Source organism: Coffea eugenioides, chromosome 5 (genome assembly GCF_003713205.1).
Source record: "Coffea eugenioides isolate CCC68of chromosome 5, Ceug_1.0, whole genome shotgun sequence".
In the NCBI taxonomy this organism is placed as follows: Eukaryota; Viridiplantae; Streptophyta; class Magnoliopsida; order Gentianales; family Rubiaceae; genus Coffea; species Coffea eugenioides.
Genome location: NC_040039.1, coordinates 4,606,111 through 4,621,123, shown reverse-complemented (window position 1 = coordinate 4,621,123; position 15,013 = coordinate 4,606,111). Strand labels below are relative to the sequence as shown.

General features: G+C 34.9%; 2 protein-coding genes across 2 annotated transcripts; both read left to right on the top strand.

Annotated features, from left to right (window-relative positions):
• The first annotated feature begins 2,479 nt into the window (after positions 1 to 2,479).
• Positions 2,480 to 10,936, top strand: LOC113771035 (probable pectate lyase 4). The gene is made up of 8 exons (XM_027315663.1): positions 2,480 to 3,175; positions 3,326 to 3,429; positions 4,026 to 4,164; positions 4,310 to 4,526; positions 4,694 to 4,706; positions 8,824 to 9,060; positions 10,536 to 10,615; positions 10,698 to 10,936. Exons 1-8 carry the CDS (start codon positions 2,480 to 2,482, stop codon positions 10,934 to 10,936), a joined length of 1,725 nt encoding a protein of 574 aa, XP_027171464.1.
• On the top strand, positions 10,935 to 13,278 carry LOC113772335. The gene is made up of 2 exons (XM_027316929.1): positions 10,935 to 11,246; positions 12,308 to 13,278. Exons 1-2 carry the CDS (start codon positions 10,956 to 10,958, stop codon positions 12,944 to 12,946), a joined length of 930 nt encoding a protein of 309 aa, XP_027172730.1. The 5' UTR covers positions 10,935 to 10,955; the 3' UTR covers positions 12,947 to 13,278.
• The last annotated feature ends 1,735 nt before the right edge of the window (positions 13,279 to 15,013 follow it).

The window sequence follows — 15,013 nt, the reverse complement described above, 5'->3', positions numbered from 1 at the left end:
TGCATGTTCTCGAGTTGATTGTTTTGCATGATTAAATAACTAATCACTATTTAATTGTCAGAATAATCAATCACCATCTAAAACATCAAATCCATAATTATTTGATTGTTTTAGTATTTGTGGCATATGACATAATTTGATTGTATATAAAAGTTTCAAATATATATCATGAAAATATATAATCTAATCTAAATGAGCCAAACCTGTGAGTGTATTGCTTAGAATTGGACTTTTTTAATTCTTAATGTTGTTGAAATGTTAAATCCTAATAAGTTATTTAGGATTGTCTTTTGTTTAAAAAAGTAATTAATAGTCGTACCTTAATTATTAAGAAAGTAAGCAAAGATTGCTTGTCCGAGTTTATTGACAACTATAACTAATTTAACCCATTTATTCATAAATATATTAATTTATCTTTGTATCAATGATCAATTACATGCACCAAAATCGAGATTAGTCTTTTGACTAGAAGTTTCTATATTATTAAATTAGTTTTATTGTATTGTTGCATTATTATTTTCTTTTAATTAAGTTGTTTAGCCAATTTCTCAATACCCTCACTCTTTCCTTTAGTAAAGAAATAAATCAATCAATCCCTTTGGATCCACCCTACTATCATTGCACTGAAAAATATATCTTTCTGAAATAGGTATTGTATTTGTTGTGGTTTCAACAAGCATCAGTTATAGGGGATGATCTCAACGTTCCAGCAAGATTTGTATAGTTGAAGATTTGCTTGAGAGTGACTATACTTGAACTCTCTCTCTCTCTGCCGAGTCTTTAAGTTCTGTAATAGTTGTAATCCTATGTTTTCAGACTCGGATTGGGTATCGATTCAGTCGAACTCAGGGGTTAGAGGTCAATAAGTTTGATCGGGTTCAATTGAAGCCGAACCAGGTGATGTCATCATGATATCATAAATATATATTAAATATATAAAACTTGAAATACCATGAAAAGTATACACATTTTGGTGTTTTTCTTTTTCCTACACATTTCCTACATATCATACCCATGAAGTAAAACCAACTTTGATAACTCAAATACTACAATCCAAAGAATAACTTCACAAATGAAGAGCAATAGCCTCCAAATCCATCCAAAATAACAAACTAAACTAAATAGGAATCTAACACATGTTAAAATCTTAAGACAATGAAAAGTACACCTCTTTCTGTATATTCATCAACTCCTTCAAGTTGAAATGCTGTAATAATTTGTTTCAATCTAAAACTTCGATGCAGCAACATCATCTGAAAGAACAAAAACAGAACAAATTGAAGTATAATAAGTTTTGTTTAGTTGAAAACATATCATAGTATTTATTTAGCCATTCACATATTAAGTTTCTATATATTGAGTTATTCAAGAATTTTCTAGGCCCAATATATACATTTTAGTTCTTTTTCTTAGAATTCATATGTCACAAATTATTGCAAAGTATAATCCCTGGCAAGTTCTTACTTACATGCGAAGTTTAATCTAAAATACGAATGCCAAAAATGAAAAAACACTAATACAAAAATTGATTCCCAAATAGTATCAATTATTACTATTCTGCTTCTTATATTGATGCACGTTTTTAACTACAACTGGTATGAAAACAAACAAAATCAGTGCATAGAGCCGATCCCCAAGAGCAAAGCAGATGCCAATTAACACTTTTATACTTGCAATAAATAAAAATGAAATTTTTTTTTTTAAAAAGACAAATGAAGAGAGAAATTTACATTAGCGAGATGAAGTCGTCGGCTTAGGGAGATGAGGCAATTGTCATGTCTCTGAGGAGTACGGAGGCAAATTGGGTAAGAAGGAAAAGGGAAGTGGGATGTGAATTGGGGGGTGACGGCTGGTGTGAATATGACGGGAAGAATCAAGAATTAGGGTTGGTCGGTTGGCAAGTCAAGCAAAATTAGAACATAGAAATTAACTCGGTTTGCACGGTTCACGGTTCAACCTTATTTTTGATCGGATTTGACAGAACTTTTTCCAACATGGTTTTTGGCATAACTCGGACCGGATACCTGACCGGTTCCTGGTTTAATCGATCAAACCAATCGGTCCAGTCCGAGTTTGAAAACAATGTTGTAACCAACTAATAAATTCTTTTTCTTCTTTTTGGACAACTAAGAAATTCTTAATCATGCTTAATCTTGTAATACGAACACAACAGCAGGCTGTGACAGAATAGGACAAAAGCAATGTAGATCAGCGCATTAAGTGCCAAACTATGAGCTTCCTCATCTACCTGCCTCAGCTTATTATGAGCAATCGTCAGCTCTTGTATAGACTACAAGTGCAAGGAAAATGAGTGATATTTACTTGAAACTAAAGTCAATACAAGTAAAATGTGAGAAAACGCTAATCTCATCTGCCGAAAAATTCTATTAATTCAATCTTCTTTTTCATCCCAATTCATCAAATTTCTGCCATGGTAAATTTAAGTCCTTGCCTAGTGCTTTCATGGATACTAGCCATCATGTGTTATTTCCATATAATAACTCAAGCCTACCAGACAAAAAGTACCCAAAACATATCCTCTTTCCCAAACTCCTATCCATCTGAAGTCGGCAGCGGTTTCAACGTTATCGATAGTTGTTGGAGAAAAGACAGCAAGTGGGCCTCCAATCGCCAAAAATTAGCTGATTGTGGCAAAGGATATGGAGCTGATGCCCGAGGAGGCAAAAATGGTGCCATATATGTTGTCACTGACCCTTCTGACCACCCGATCCATCCCAAAAAGGGGACACTCAGATATGGTGCAATTCAAAAAAGACCTCTTTGGATCATCTTTAAACGGGACATGAGCATAACCTTGGAAGGTGGTGAACTTTTTATTAGTAGTTACAAGACTATCGATGGAAGGGGTGCCAGGGTTGAGATTGCAAACGGACCTTGCCTCAGACTCGATAACGTGAGCCATGTTATTATCCATGGGATCACTATTCATAATTGTTTGCGTGGGAGACTTGACTTGGTTCGTCGTGATCCCGATCATCTTGTTAATACAAGTACCATTGGGCAATCTGATGGAGATGGCATTCGAGTGACTTCATCTAGCAAAATCTGGATTGATCATTGCTACCTTTCAAAATGTGGAGATGGTCTTCTTGACATAACTCAAGGATCAGCTGCCGTCACCGTATCCAACAACTATTTCACACAGCATAACAAGGTAAAATGGACAAGTTAAAAACGGTATATACAGTACAATATCCAGAATAAATTTAATAGGAAACTCGGAAAAAAAAGAAGGAAAAAAAAACCATAAAAAAGGATTTTCTTGATTTCAGGTGGTCATGACTTTGATGTAATCTCTTTACAGGTGATGCTGTTAGGGCATTCAAATATGTATCCTAAGGACAAAAAGATGCATGTTACCGTGGTATTCAACCATTTTGCTTCTGGACTAGGCCAAAGAATGCCAAGGTAAAATCAAGCTCTAATCAAATCGCGATCTTCGCTTCTTTTGCTTTAAAATATGTCTTGGTGATTATAAACCCATCTTACTGTTCTTGTTTTTTTTGTTGGACTTCTCAATGTTTACGTATTTGTTGAGCTCGTTATAAAGCATCAAATGTTTAGCTTGTTAGATCAATTTATTGCGGTGGTTACGAACCATCTAATTAATGTTCTTTTTCAATTGAACGCCGATTTTGTACATGTTAATTTTTTGGGCGCACTTAGTAGTGCCCATTTTAATAAAAATATCAATTGTTGGTTGGTCAAATTTTACCTAAATAAATTATAAGTGCTTTTGGTTAGAAATATATGTTTAAAATGTGAACTTCAATTCTTTAAATTAACTAGGTAGCACATAGTTCGTGATATGCTTGAATGTGTTGGCATTTTCTTTAAGCAACTTGTAACTTGAAAATGGGGAGGAGGCTTATAAACCACTTGATATTTCTTGTTTGGCAGAAATTCGTCGTTTTCATGTTTAGGATATATTTTGATGTTCCTACATATTTGTCTAAATATTTTCTCAACTCGGATGTATTTTGCAACTTTTGATAAAATTACAGGGTTAGGTATGGATATGCTCATGTAGCAAATAATAAGTACGATGAATGGGGGTTTTATGCTATCGGTGGGAGCTCGCATCCAACAATACTGAGCGAAGGCAACCACTACACTGCACAAAATGATCCTCGTACTAAAGAGGTGCTTGAGTATTCATATAATTCTCTAATAATTTCCCATAAATCCACATCCAAGAAAATGTTTATATATATATATATATCTCAGTACGTTGTTTATATATAGTTGCTGGAGGATGAGATGTTTGGGTGTGGCATTTTTGTGGCAGGTTACTAAGAGAATATCACATGATCGGAGGTGGAAGAAGTGGTCATGGAAATCCAAGAATGATTTATTTTTTAACGGGGCATATTTTGTTTCATCTGGGAAATTTTGGAGACCTGATTATTCTAGATCTCAAGCATTTAAGGTGGCTTCGGCAAAAGGAGTTCCTACTAGTTTGACTCGTGATGCTGGCCCTCTCCGCTGTGTTGAAAATCTTCCATGTAGAAATTGAAAGTGATCAAATAGTAGATTCCGGATTTTAAGCTCTTACTTTTCCTTATTTAATTCATAATAATTAGAGAATAGAAGATGGCCCCATTAAAGATATACACTTAGCAAACAAGGGAAAAGTTGACAGGCAACTGACATTTAAGAAATATTCCTACAGCTGGCCTGACCTCGTAATTTGTTGATTGAGAGCGATAGTTTAGTAATTTTATTAGTATAAAAAAAGATTTTAAAAAAAAAACAGAGCGATACTTCAAGGTTTTGAGAAATTTATCTTAAACAAGTGTGGATAATTTACTTCCTTATACCATATAAGAACGAGTTTAGGACAAAGACGGTTTTTAGATTTCAACCGCAAGGGTGGGGCTATTTTGGAAATGTAAGAGTGTTTGAAGTGTAATTGAAACATTGAGTACAAGTCATTATAGCTTTAATTTCACTATAATTACATATATAACCTTTCAGGCATTTAAGGTTAGGAGCAGGTTTGGTATGTTACAATGTTTGGTGCCAAGTTGAGTATCAAGTACAACTGAATTAAGCTTGTGTTTTGATAGAATTACATAAAAGCCCTTTTAATCATTTATTATACTGACATCCAAGCCTTCCAATTTCTTGAAACCTCTCCCATCCGTTAAGGAATTAATTGGATGTTTACATAATTGGATTTTAATTACAATTAATTAACTTAATTATTATTTGAACAATCATTATCATATTTATGCCCCCATGTTTAGCCGATACCCTTTCTTCTTTTTCGGTTTCACCCCTTTGGTTTTATTATGGTTATTAAATATTTGGTGGAATGCGTAGCTTTTCCTTTAAATTGAGGTGAGTTCTTTGGGTTTGTTTTTTTCGATTGTAGTTTTTTTTTTCTGATGATTGGTTTATCCAAAAACTCCATATAATTTGCTTTTTGATACTTCTAATTCCAAAAACTAGTTAATTGTATTGTTTTCCTTAGTAGATCCCAGAGATTCTGTCTCTAATCAAAGTACAATTTGAGATACTGTTGTCACTTTCTAAAATAATCAGAAAAGCAATTTTATCATCTTCTTCTCCTCAGCCAAGGTATTATCTCTTTATTTAAGTCAAATAACCTTATTTCTCATGAACTTTCTCCTATTGTTCTTGACTCCAGAGATCTGTTGACTACATTCCAACAGTTATGGTTCAAGTAGTTATTTTTTCATGTAGTGTAATTTGGAATTCAGCTTGTGTTTATTTTAATTGAGAATTTTATAATTGTAAAATTTATTAACTTAGAATTTTGTACTTCGTTGAAACTAAAAAAGAAAATTAATCATGCTACATAGTACTAAGATGTCATTTGCACTCTATTTGCTTTTCATGTTATGATCTCGTTCTTGTATTCTACTGTTTATATAGTTTCAAATACAAAAAATTTACTTTTTATGCTATTTAAAAGAATTTGTAGTGGAACTTGATGAGTTTAAATGCTTTAGCTATAGTACCATTTTGATTGCATTGTATTAATTCATTTACTCATAATTGTATGTTGTACAATGATAAATAATGTTTCTTGATTTGATTGAACCAACTATTATCCATAGTTCAAACAAGTCAATTAAGTAGAGATGCTATATTGGATACTTATACAAGTAAACATTGGAAAATATCATTAAGCAGTTTCTACCTATAGTTTGCAATTTGAACTCGTATGAGGAATTTCTTCTGATTTTAGTTACCATTTTCTACAATTTCAAATTTAGAAAATATTATTTACACCAATTTTTTATAATCAAGATAGTTTCAATTCAGATCTTTAACAATTATGCAGATTTGAACTTATTTAAGATATTATAAAGAAATGCTCCTAGCAAAAAACACCAAATCTGAATAGTTTCTACAAAACTTTGAAAAAAACCACTTAAGTTTCTTATTTATCTATCATTTTTGGGCATTATTATCTCTGTAAGAAACATGTGATTAAGTCGTATTATGCCCACCAAATTATATAAATAGTTAGTCAAAAATAAAATTATTTTAGATTAGATTGGACGCAAAGTGATTGTTGGATAAACTTGACTTGATAATTCAGGTTGAGCTTAAGTCGAGGGAGAAATCAGAAGCATTGCTTGAGGGATCTTTCACGAACATATATAGATTCGAGAGATGAAGGGTCCAATTGATACTTTAAAATGTTTTATCATCTTGGATAAGTTTTAGAAGAGACCTTTGGATACTTTTCAATTGCACTTCAAACATTCTTACATTTTCAAACTACCCTTATCTTTGTAATTGAAATTCAAACATAACTTTGATCACAACGGATTCTTATATAGTATAATGATAAGGATGTCTCATTGCACATTATTTTATTGACTCACTATGTAACTTATGATTTTTCTATTAAAATCACATGATAAAATCATCATACTTCAGTTCTATACTACAAAATATTAAACAATAATTATTAATTATCTTGAATTACAAGCACCAAATTCCCGCGCGTCACGCGGGCTGTCCCTCCCCAGTATATTATATAAAAAGGAGTTTGTGATAAACTCAATCTTTGACCTTCATCCGCCTCATTTAGGGGTCAGGATAGGTATTTCACACATGGGTAAGATGCATCTTAAAGTCAATGTTTTTAAACTCGGACCGGTCAGTGAACCGGAGAGGTGGCCGGTTCGCGGTTCGACCGGTCCGACCGGTCCAACCGGCCGGTTCAAAGTTCACTGTTTTTTTTTTTTTTTAAATTTTTAGTGTTAAGTACTAAGCAGGTTTCATTCTACACTTGAACTTTACCAACATAACTTAATTTAAGTTATGATAATAATAAATTTTCTAAAAGTTATACACAAAACATGGAATGATAAATATAATTAAAATATCATAATTCACTACAAGTTTTCATAAATTCATTGTAAACATAAATAGATACAATCCAAATGTGCACCAATTATCACAAATAAAAACACAAAAAATAAATAAATTAAATATTGAAATTCTTTTACAATCCTTAAAAAAATCCATAAAAGAGTTCAAGTTAAGATAAACTATTTGAATAGCAAACTTTTATCAGTGGCATGATAAGCAACCACACCACCTTCACAATTTCATCAACTTAAGCTGAAAAAGTTAAAATTTATTATAAAAATATAAATCTAATTGCTCAAACTAAAAAAAACTAAAAATTTTTGAAAAACAAATATACAGTTAAACACATAAAAAATTAATTGCTACTAAACATTACTAATTAACATGTTATATTAAATTCAATGATCCTATACCATTAATTATTTTAAATTCAATTATCAATAGCTTCGATTATGTGCCAACTACCATATTTTTTACCAACCCAATGTTATTATTTGTAATTCCTACCCAATTCCTACACGGATGTGCACTACTTTTGCAAAAATTTCATCCTTAATTAATCGAATAAAAATAAAACAAAAATGAGGGAAACATATGAAAATTGAGGGGAAAAAGAAGAAAATGCAAAAAATCAACTAAAGATAATAATATAGAAAAAAAACCTTGAAAAGAAAAAAATTAAACTTACTAAGATGTTGGAAAACAAGAAAAGTTGAAATTTTCAACTTGTTTACAATTTGCTAAAGATAATAACCTGATAATAATGGTGAAGACTTGAGAAAATCTTGTTGTGGATATTTGGGTTAAAAATGGTTAAGAAGAAAAAATTGAAAAAAAAAATAAGAGAAGAACTTGATGTTTTAATATATTTTTTAGTCAAGTAGAATTCTCAACAAACTTAACTACAGTCTAGCGGTAAGATTGTCATATGCAAACTTGGAGACCCAGGTTCGAATCTTAGCTACACCATTCTTGATATTTTGTTGAAGAATTTAAAAAACCGCCGGTTCACGGTTCTTAACGGTTCGCACGGTTCGTCCGGTTCGTCCGGGTTTCAACGGTTCTCCATGAACTTCCGGCTTTAGCATTAGACCGGACCGGTGACATGGCCGGTTCGCGGTCCAACCGGTCGAACCGGTCGGTCCGGTCCGGTTCTGAAAACATTGCTTAAAGTTGAGTACAAATTATGGGTTTGTTTGGAAAGCATAATTGGGAGGTTATTTGAAATTTTTTTAAATTGGCCTTTGTACTGTGTAAAATAAAAAGTGGGGTTTTTTACTGCGTAGAGTTCCGACATTGGATTCCTTAGGTGCAGCCTTTTGCACTAAAGTCATGCAAACAATTCATTCGCTCACGTGGAGTCTGAATTTTTCAAAGGGCTTTAATAAAAATAACCGTTGGTTGAGGAGTAAAGCCACAGTAAAAGGCATTTACTCCTGAACACAGCACAAAGGCTTCACGAGCTCCTCTGTTCGGGCCTCTCTTCACCATTTTCATCTACCAACAGACGGGAAAGACAGCAGCAATCAAGCGAAGCCTGCGGCGACGTCCGGCAAACAACCAGATTGACTGCGTTTTGAATCTATCGGACGCATTTCACCCTGCCGCGGTCGACACTTCCAACACCCAAGCGGAATTGGGTGCTCCGAGGCCATTCCACTTTCTCCCTATCTACAGCGGCAGGTACAATTCCCTCGATTTACCATTAGCTGCAATTTACATTCCATAAACCTGCGTTGATCTCTCTTTCTAGTTGTCCACGGCTTCATCAGCTGATTATCTCCCTTGGACACCTGATTTTGTGTTGGGTGTGTGCGAAGAGTAGATTTTGTTTATGCTAGATTAAAATCTACTTAGATTAATTGAACCCGAATCTGAATGAATGGTGGAATAAAGCTGCTCTGGCCTTCCAAATTGGGAGGTTATGAGCATTAAAACTGGATTAACTGGATAAATTGCAAGCAGGGAGATTTATCGTCTTTGGGCTTTTTTCTTATCATGGAAACAAAATATTTAATGGGGAAAATAAAATCTGTCCTGAATTTATTAGGAGGATAAGTCAATGTTAGAAGTTAATTTTGCTTTGGAATATGTCAATTTAAGAAGTAAAATAATTGAAGGTGGACAGAAGTAAAATATATATTATGACCCTTAAAAAAATAAATTCATCACCCTTAAAAAAAATAATTGAAGTAAAATATATTCTATGACGTAAATTAAAGATGGATAGAAGTTGTTTAATAAAAGTTTTGCCGAAAAAATACAAGGGATTTTCACTGCTTAGTTGCATTGGCCTTTGGCAATCAGTTTTCTTTTTTTCCATGGTTTCTTTTGCTTTCTTTCCAATTAAAAAGGTTTGCCTCATAACGCACAAGGATTGGATGTGATAGGAAACATAAAATCAAAATATACTGGTTTGCTGCAAAATTTTTAAAGTATTTAAAGTTAAATGTTTAAGCGTCTGGATGCCCAAGGCAGTAATATGCAAAATATTACTGATAATGAGCCAACGAGTCCCTGGATTAATACTTTGAAGTTAGCAGCAAGTTACTTGTCCTTGGCATTGATCATGTTGATTATTATTGAATAATAAACTCATAAGTTGATTATTATTACTTGTCCCTGGATTATTGTAGTATAAGTTGTTTAATGGGATGCTACTTGATAAGTCATAACTCGGACACTTTATGAAGGAATAGAAAAAATGGTTTTGAAGAATACTGAGATGGGACATATACTTGACAACAAAAGTTTACATGAGTGGCCCAGAGAAAAGATTCTTTACATTTTGAGTCTGACCCAGAACAAAAGAAAAAAGAAAAAAAGCAGATGATTTGCACCTTTTCAACCAAGAAATCGTATACGGTGCTTACCACAGCCTGCACAGTTATAGATGCTTGAATTCATAACTTTTGGTTCTGTTGTAAGTCTCATTTGATGAGGTTAGATACATGTCAATTAGGTCATAATCTTATTGTTAGGAGTTAAAAACATGTATTATAGTGGACTGCTAATTTCCAGAATTAACAGACGCATGGGATTTTTTGTTTCACACTGGAATTTGAAAGCTAACATGCTGGGAATTTGTTTGGATGCAAACTCCCATTTGCTGTTTGGATGCATATTTTTTGCAATGAGTTAATAATTTTACTGTCCAGCTGCTGCCATTACGGTTGTTGTGAGGCAGTTCTCTCTTCGGTTATGACCGCTGAGAAGAGGAAGAAGCCTTCTTGTGATTGTATGTCCTTCTACGCTGTATTAGAAAGTAATTTTCGCAGCATATTAATTGGTTAATAATACATTTTGTTCGAATTTTGAAGCCGCACCTGTTAGCTGTACGTCCCATTGCTCTACCTGTTCGTCAACTGCATCCAACAACTACATCAAGTGCCTTGAGGTCTACTTTGAGGCAAGTGCCTTGGTTGAGTTCCTTCTGCACCTGTTTTTGCTTTCACTATTGATTGTCCAGATCTGTTTCCAAACCACTTTAATTCAATTTATGTTATATCAGTCCACTGCTAACTGTTTTTCCCCATCAAACTTAGCAAATGGCTTCTAGGATTCATTGGACTGATGCAATGGATGAAGCTTTCCTCACAGCCTACGTCAGTTTTCGGGAAAATAACATTTGGGACAACAGGAAGTCGCTAGAGACCAACTACGACATGTTGGCAGCCCATTTGGCGAGCAATCACATACTGACTGTGACTGGCCAGCAATTGCAGACCAGATTCTATTACATCAAGAAGAAATGGGACCTGTTCTGCAATCTGCGTGGGATTTCATCAAAGACAGAGACCGGGGTTGGGTGGAGTGAGGACAGCTACTGTTTCACTGCTGATGATGAACATTGGGCCAACTTGGAGCAGGTATGGACTTGTCGCTTCCCTGACTTCTGTTAATTGAATTTCTCTGTACTTCAGATTTGAAAGGTGACTTCAGATTCCCTATTGAACTAAAAGCTGAGCACTCAATCTTGTTTAAACTGCACTTGTTATTCTCACTTGTGTCTAATCCTTGATGTCTTTTCATCCTTGAGTTTGCCGGTGACTTCATCAAGTTTTATATGCTGACTCCACTTGTTATTCCATCTTTTTTTTTTCCGCAAAGTCTTGAGATGAGTTACGAATTGACGCTCAGTCATTACATCCTTATTAGATTGAATGATGAAAAGAACCTGTAATTTGGGCCACAACTCATAATATTCAATTCTGAAGCATGCTAGATTTGGGTTATAAAGGGTTATAAGGGGAGGTTCCTGAATAATATATATTTTCCTTGTTAAAATAACTTGAATATTTAGAGTTTTCAGTAAGCGCATGAATTTTTTACTTTAAAAAAAAATACAGCTTCAATGAATTCGGATGACAACTCGAGTTACATCCCTTTTCATCCTCATTTTTAGTCTTTCTTGCTGAATCAGCTTTTTTGTCCATGTGTTTTGGAGACTTGGTTGTGTTTTCTGTTTCTTCACAAAGTAATCAGTGTGGCTTTGGATTCTTTTATCCTCTCTGTATGGGTTATATTGGAAGTAAGATGTGATAGTAGCAAATCAAGGCAGCATTAGTGAGTAAATTTATAAATCTGGGTTCTTGTTTCCATGATATGATTTACTTGAAGTTGGATTATCCTTCGCTTAGTTGACCATTCTTTTCTGGGCATTGTCATTAACTGGATTAGCTTTGATTGGATTATTTGACTGCAAAATGTGGTGGAATTTGCTCGGCTTAGCTGCTGGTGATTTGTCATTCACAACTCTTTGTTTAATATACAAAAAAATAGCTATCGACAAAGTTTTGGATCCTGGATTTAGCTATCGACAAAGTTAATTGAATTAGCATTTTCCTTGTTGAAATAACTCGAATATTAAGATATTTTCCTTGTACACTATCAATTCCTGTGTCTTGACTTCATATTTGCATTTCACCAGACCAATGCCTCGTACGTTGACTTCAAAAAAGAGAATTCATGCTACTGGTACGATCGGTTGACACCTCTACTGCTTGGAAGACATGCCACAGGCAGCCGTGCCCAGTCTGCAAGCGAGGTCGTTCATTTGGAACCGCCTCGCCGAGAACGGATCAACTCTGCTAGTAAAAGTCGAAAGGGAAAAGGTAAAGCCTCTAGCTCGAGGGTGCCTACTCCGGTGAACGTACCAGCAGTTGAGGATGACGACGACGTCTACTATGTTCCCCCAGTTCCTGGTGCAGTTGGACAAAAACGGTCAGCCTCAAGCCTAGGAACCAGTGGTGAACCTGAAGGGAGTAGAGGTTCAAAATCGACACGGTCATCTACTGGTCTTGAGGATGCTCTAAGCAAGATCGGGAATTACACCGACTTCGTTCTTGAGGACAGACGGAGTAGGTCGGAGTACGACTCCCTCCACGGCATAATGCAGTGCCAGGATGTGATCACCTCAATGGATATTCCGGACGAGTGGAGACTTGAAGCATGTGATCACTATGCCAAATATGAGAACGAGGGTGCAAGGATTATTTTTATTAGAGCTTCTGCAGCCGATCGCTACGGCTACATCCTGAAGTTGATGAAGGCGAAAGGCTTGGCCTAAGAACACTTTCTGTGGCATGCCACTTATGTGGAATGTTTGTACTATTAAAGTATTTACTGTCCTGTTTTCAGTTTTAAAAAAACTTCAGAATGGGTAAGGAAAAGGTTCATATCAACATTGTGGTCATTGGTCACGTCGACTCTGGAAAGTCGACCACTACCGGTCACTTCATCTACAAGCTTGGAGGAATTGACAAGCGTGTGATGCAGAGGTTTGAGAAAGAAGCTGCTGAAATGAACAAGAGGTCATTCAAGTATGCTTGGGTGCTTGACAAGCTCAAGGCTGAGCGTGAACGTGGTATCACCATTGATATTGCCTTGTGGAAGTTTGAGACCACGAATGTTACTGCACAGGTACCTATTTGGATCAATCTGCCTACAATCCATACCAAAAGCAACAGGTACTGAATTGCAAATTGGATTATGCTTGAGATGGTAAATAACAACGTATTAACAAATACTTCTCTTGTCAAAGCTTTTCTATTCGTTTTAACTTCGCATTGAAAGAGTTGAGAGACTAACATCAAATATAAGTAGTATCAGTTTGTTGCATCTTTGATCTACATTTGAAATTAATTAGCAGTATCAAATAGCAGTCGTGAGAGTCTTAACCGATGAACTAAAAAGAAGCAGGCCACTGGATTAATGTCCACCATTTAACTATTTGAAAGATTATTGCACCAGAAAAATAATCTGAACTTTTGTACTGTAATAATAATAAAGATTGGGGAAGAACTTTTGTAGGTTTGCTGCTTGCAGCATTAAATTAACCCATCATCTCATCCCATAAATATAATTCCTGGGTCAGTACCGAACGCTTTGTTTAGATTGACTTTTTTTTTCTAAAAATTTTTTAAATATATTTTTCAATCTCTTTTTTCATCTCATATATATATCAAATTAAAGTAGTAATATATTTTTGTACGGAAATTTCGAGAAATAATAATAGTAATCCAAATGGTGGGCTAATCATCTCATATATATTTCATTCAAAGAAAAATCGTAATCAGTGATGGTGGGCCTCTACACTGACTCCAAAATCAGACGTCCTATGGCTAAAATTGTGGAACCTATCAACCAAACTCCTGAAAAGGACATGCATCAGAAATTTCCTACTATACACATAAATGAAAAATAAAAAAGAGAACGTACACGAAAATCTGTTAGATTTATCAAACAGTAGTGTTGATCCGATCTCAACAGTGTTTCTTTTGTAATTTAGAATCTATTCAACAAATATCAGAATTACTGCATACTGTGCAAGGCACGTACCCTCATACTAGTCCAAAATAAAAGACGCACGAATCTGAAGAAAGAAAGTTCCTGCAACGACAAAGTGGACACTTTGGTGGAAGTTCTCTAAAAACTCCAATGCAAATCAGCCAAAAAAACGAACGAAGACAAAAAAGTCTGCCAACACCGCAGTTTCCAAGCAATGCGCTCTCTTAAGCTTCTCTATAGAGCGTGCGACCAAACCCGTTGTCTCCCTCAAATCCAGAGATAGGGACAAAAGTTTATTTTGTCAGGATTGTATCCGACCTTCTTCAAGTAGGAAGACACTTCCTTCACAATTTCATCATAACGTGCCTTGGAGTACTGACTATGGCATCCATCTAGGCAACAAAAAAGATTGAAGAGAAGTTAGAGATAAACAACAGGCCTGCAGTATTTGTGTTTAATATTACACCCCCAGGAGCTCACCTTGTTGCAGCAGCAAATCATTTGTCTCACACCAAGGGTGAAAGCAAGCAACGTGTGCTCTCGGGTCTGACCGTCCTTAGAAATACCAGCTTCAAAACCACCAGTGGTGGAAACTCATTCAAACTTCTCAATCTTCAATCCGACCATATATATATTTTATTCATCATCTCTCCCTGCCTCTTCAACTAGTATATATTTTATTCATCCCAGCAGAAGCCTTTAGCCCATCCTCGGCTGCTTCTTCTTTTTGAGGTGTTACAACTTGAAGTAACCTGGTGAGATCTGTTTTTTGAGATAGTACGGCCTGGAATTAGTTTCGCTTGAATTGTTGTTTTATATACGCTTACGTAATACATTTATATATTTA

Excerpts from the sequence above, each read along its gene's own strand:
- LOC113772335 (XM_027316929.1), top strand. The coding sequence starts at position 10,956 with ATGGATGAAGCTTTCCTCACAGCCTACGTCAGTTTTCGGGAAAATAAC. Across the intron at positions 11,247-12,307 it reads ATTGGGCCAACTTGGAGCAG|ACCAATGCCTCGTACGTTGA; the intron begins GTATGGACTTGT and ends GCATTTCACCAG.
- LOC113771035 (XM_027315663.1), top strand. The coding sequence starts at position 2,480 with ATGTGTTATTTCCATATAATAACTCAAGCCTACCAGACAAAAAGTACC. Across the intron at positions 3,176-3,325 it reads ATTTCACACAGCATAACAAG|GTGATGCTGTTAGGGCATTC; the intron begins GTAAAATGGACA and ends ATCTCTTTACAG. Across the intron at positions 10,616-10,697 it reads GAAGAAGCCTTCTTGTGATT|CCGCACCTGTTAGCTGTACG; the intron begins GTATGTCCTTCT and ends CGAATTTTGAAG.